Source organism: Terrapene carolina, unplaced genomic scaffold (assembly GCF_002925995.2).
Source record: "Terrapene carolina triunguis isolate 2854851 unplaced genomic scaffold, T_m_triunguis-2.0 Scaffold26274, whole genome shotgun sequence".
In the NCBI taxonomy this organism is placed as follows: domain Eukaryota; kingdom Metazoa; phylum Chordata; order Testudines; family Emydidae; genus Terrapene; species Terrapene triunguis.
The window spans coordinates 1-2,937 of record NW_020690625.1 but is presented as its reverse complement, the minus strand read 5'-3'; the positions used below and the strand labels follow the sequence as shown (position 1 = coordinate 2,937).

At 71.3% G+C, this 2,937-nt stretch overlaps 1 protein-coding gene across 1 annotated transcript; it reads right to left on the bottom strand.

The window, feature by feature from the left end:
• Positions 1-393: 393 nt before the first annotated feature.
• Positions 394-2,166, bottom strand: LOC113408891 (plexin-B3-like; the record flags this gene model as incomplete). Its single annotated transcript, XM_026662344.1, has 3 exons — positions 394-546; positions 669-848; positions 1,090-2,166. Coding segments are annotated over 3 exons (1,410 nt in total), but the record flags the coding sequence as incomplete, so codon positions are not given.
• Between the last annotated feature and the right edge of the window lie 771 nt (positions 2,167-2,937).

Here is a 2,937-nt window from a genome sequence, read left to right as displayed (position 1 = left end):
TGTTGTCTGTGCCTGCAAGGCCTGTCTTGGACTGTATTCCTGTCATCTAAATAAACCTTCTGCTTTACTGGCTGGCTGAGAGTCATGGTGAATCGCAGGACGCCGGGGGTGCAGGGCCCTGAGTCCCCCCATACTCCGTGACACCCCCCCCCAAAGATGCAGTCGCCTCTGGGGCGGAGCAGCCTGGCCCCACCCGCCCGGCCCCCCCCCGAAGATGCAGTCGCCTCTGGGGCGGAGCAGCCTAGCCCCACCTGTCCAGCCCCCCCCCCCAGCCACCCCGAGACGCAGCCACCTCTGGGGCGGAGCAGCCTGGCCCCACCCGTCCAGCCCCCCCCCAACCCCCCCGAGACGCAGCCGCCTCTGAGGCGGAGCAGCCTCGCAGCCACCTCTGCCCTAGACCAGGGAGGGGTCGGGGGGCACCTGGGACTCCGTCATGGCGTAGAGATGGGTCCCGCTGCCGTCCAGGAGGAGATCGGGGCTGACGGGGGAGCGCTGGCCGAGGCGCACGGAGCTGTACACCTGCCCCACGGAGGAGTTCAGATACACCTGCATGGGGGATGGGGAGGGGGTTAGGCACAAGGGGGGGGCAGCCCCCTCTCCAGCGGCCTCAGCCCACACACGGCCCTGCTGAGATGCACCAGCTCTGGGGTGGAGCCCCCCACACACACCTTGTGCAGCTGCCCCATCCCGTCTCCGAGGAAGGCGATGGTGTGTCCGGCTTCCGCCATTGCTGCCACGGCTGTGAGCGTCGGCAGCCCAGTCACCAGGGCGCCGGCTTCCACGGGCACACGGCCGGCGATGGGGCTGGGGGTGTGCTCGTCTCCGCAGGGGTAAACGTCCGGGGACTCCTGGGGCGAGACACGCAGGGGTGAGCAACGGGCCTGGGTATCCGGGGCCCCATCAGGGGCAGGGTGGGGGCCGGTTACCCGGGGACCCGTCGGGGCGGGACAGGGGGTCGGTTATCCAGGGACCCCTCTGGGACGGGGTGGGGGACTGGTCACCCGGGGACCCCTCCGGGACAGGACGGGGGGCTGGTCACCCGGGGACCCCTCGTCTGGCACCAGGACACAGGCGCTGCCCCGCACAGACCTTGGGCAGCTCGGCGCAGCGGGACGTCACCCCGTACTCGATGGCCGCCTCCTCCCGGCCCCCCGGCCCCCGGCCCCCCGCCGTGTAACACGCCCGCCGGGTCCTCTCCACGGCCGCGTCCAGCTGGGCCAGCGGGAAGGCGCACAGGGCCGTCTGCGGGCCGGGGGTGGCCGTGGCCCCCTGCCCCACGGCCGCCAGCACGAAGAGCACGTCCCCCCCGGGGGGCGCCAGCTGGGCTAGCTGCCCGGCCCGGGCCAGGTTGTAGTGGCGCCCGCGGGGGTCCCGGCACTCCAGCGGCACCTCGGCGTAGGAGTAGAGGTGCAGGTCGCCGGCGCAGAGGCGGGCCAGGTAGGGGCGATAGTCCAGCTGCCCCTTGGTGCCGCGGCGGGAGAAGAGCAGGTAGACGTGCCCGCCGGCCGCGTAGGCCCCCGCGTAGCTGTTGTTGTAGTCGGAGAAGTCGCCCACCACCAGCTTGCCCATCCCCTCGCTGGAGAAGGCGCCGGGCCCTGCCAGGGGCCGGATGGTGACGGGCGGGATCCCGCCGGAGAGCTTCCCCGTCAGCCCGCGCCCCACGAAGAGCAGGTCCCGCCCGGCCTGCCGCCCGAGCACGCCCACCGTGGCCACCCGCGGCTCGTTGGCCGCCACGAACTGGCTGTCGCCCGGCTCCTCGGGCCGGTAGAGCACCCGGCCCACGTCGGCCAGCGCCCGCTTCTCGCACAGCCCCTGCGCCAGCTGCCCGCAGACCACCAGCTCCCCGGCCGCCTCGTTGGGCAGCAGCAGCTTGTTGGCGTTGTCCGTGGGGCGGGCTTGGGGGCAGTCCTGGGGGTCCCGGAAGGGGAGGCACTCGGGGCTGTCCAGCTCCGGCCCGGTCCGCGCCCGCCCCTCCAGCCCCAGCTCCGGCGTCAGCTGGTACAGGGCGTTCACGGCCCCCACGTACACAGTCCCCGAGCCGCTGGCGAGCGCCAGGTGGTTGAAGGTGGCGTTGGGGGCGGAGAAGGAGGGGTAGGGGTGGGAGGGGCAGGGAGGGGCGAGGAGGAGGAGGAGGAAGGGGGCCAGGAGGGAGGGCATGTCTGAGGCCTGAGAGAAAGAGAGAGAGAAAAGGGGGACAGGGTTAGGGGGACCCAGGAGATGGAGCACCTACAATCTCCGGGGAGAGAACCCAGGAGTCCGGGCTCCCAGCCCCCACACCCAACCGCTGTAACCACCAGACCCACTCCCCTCCCAGAGCTGGGGAGAGAACCCAGGAGTCCAGGCTCCCAGACCCTCCCCTCCATCTGGAGGAGGATTTAGGATGAAGATTGATTCTCTGCCCCCCCTCCCCGGCTCACTGAGGTCTCCGCTCAGACCCTCGGGAGGGGGGCACACGACAGTGAGAGCTCTGGGGGGGGGGCCCAGGAGCACACCACAGCGTGGGGGGCTCAAGGGGGGGAACCTAGAGCACGGGACCTGGGGCAGAATGGGGGCACTGGGGGGGACCTGGGGCAGAATGGGCGGGACCTGGGCCAGAATGGGGGTGCTGGGGGGGGACTGGGGCAGAATGGGGGGGACCTGGCGCAGAATGGGGGCACTGGGGGGGGGACTGGGGTGCGTGCGACAGGCAGGGGCCCAAGCGTGCGAGGAGACCAGGGATTTGCATGCTAGCAACATGATGTGGGGGGAAGAGACCCCTTGTGCTCCCCCTGCCCCCCCATTCCCTGTCCAGGGCGGGGAAGGCCCCTCCCACCCCCTGCCCCAGGCTCAGTGCAGCTGGGACAAACTGCTCCGCCCCCCCTCCCCCCCCGTCCCTGAAGGGGCACCAAGGACTGAAATCCGGCCACTGACACACACACACACACACACACACACCCC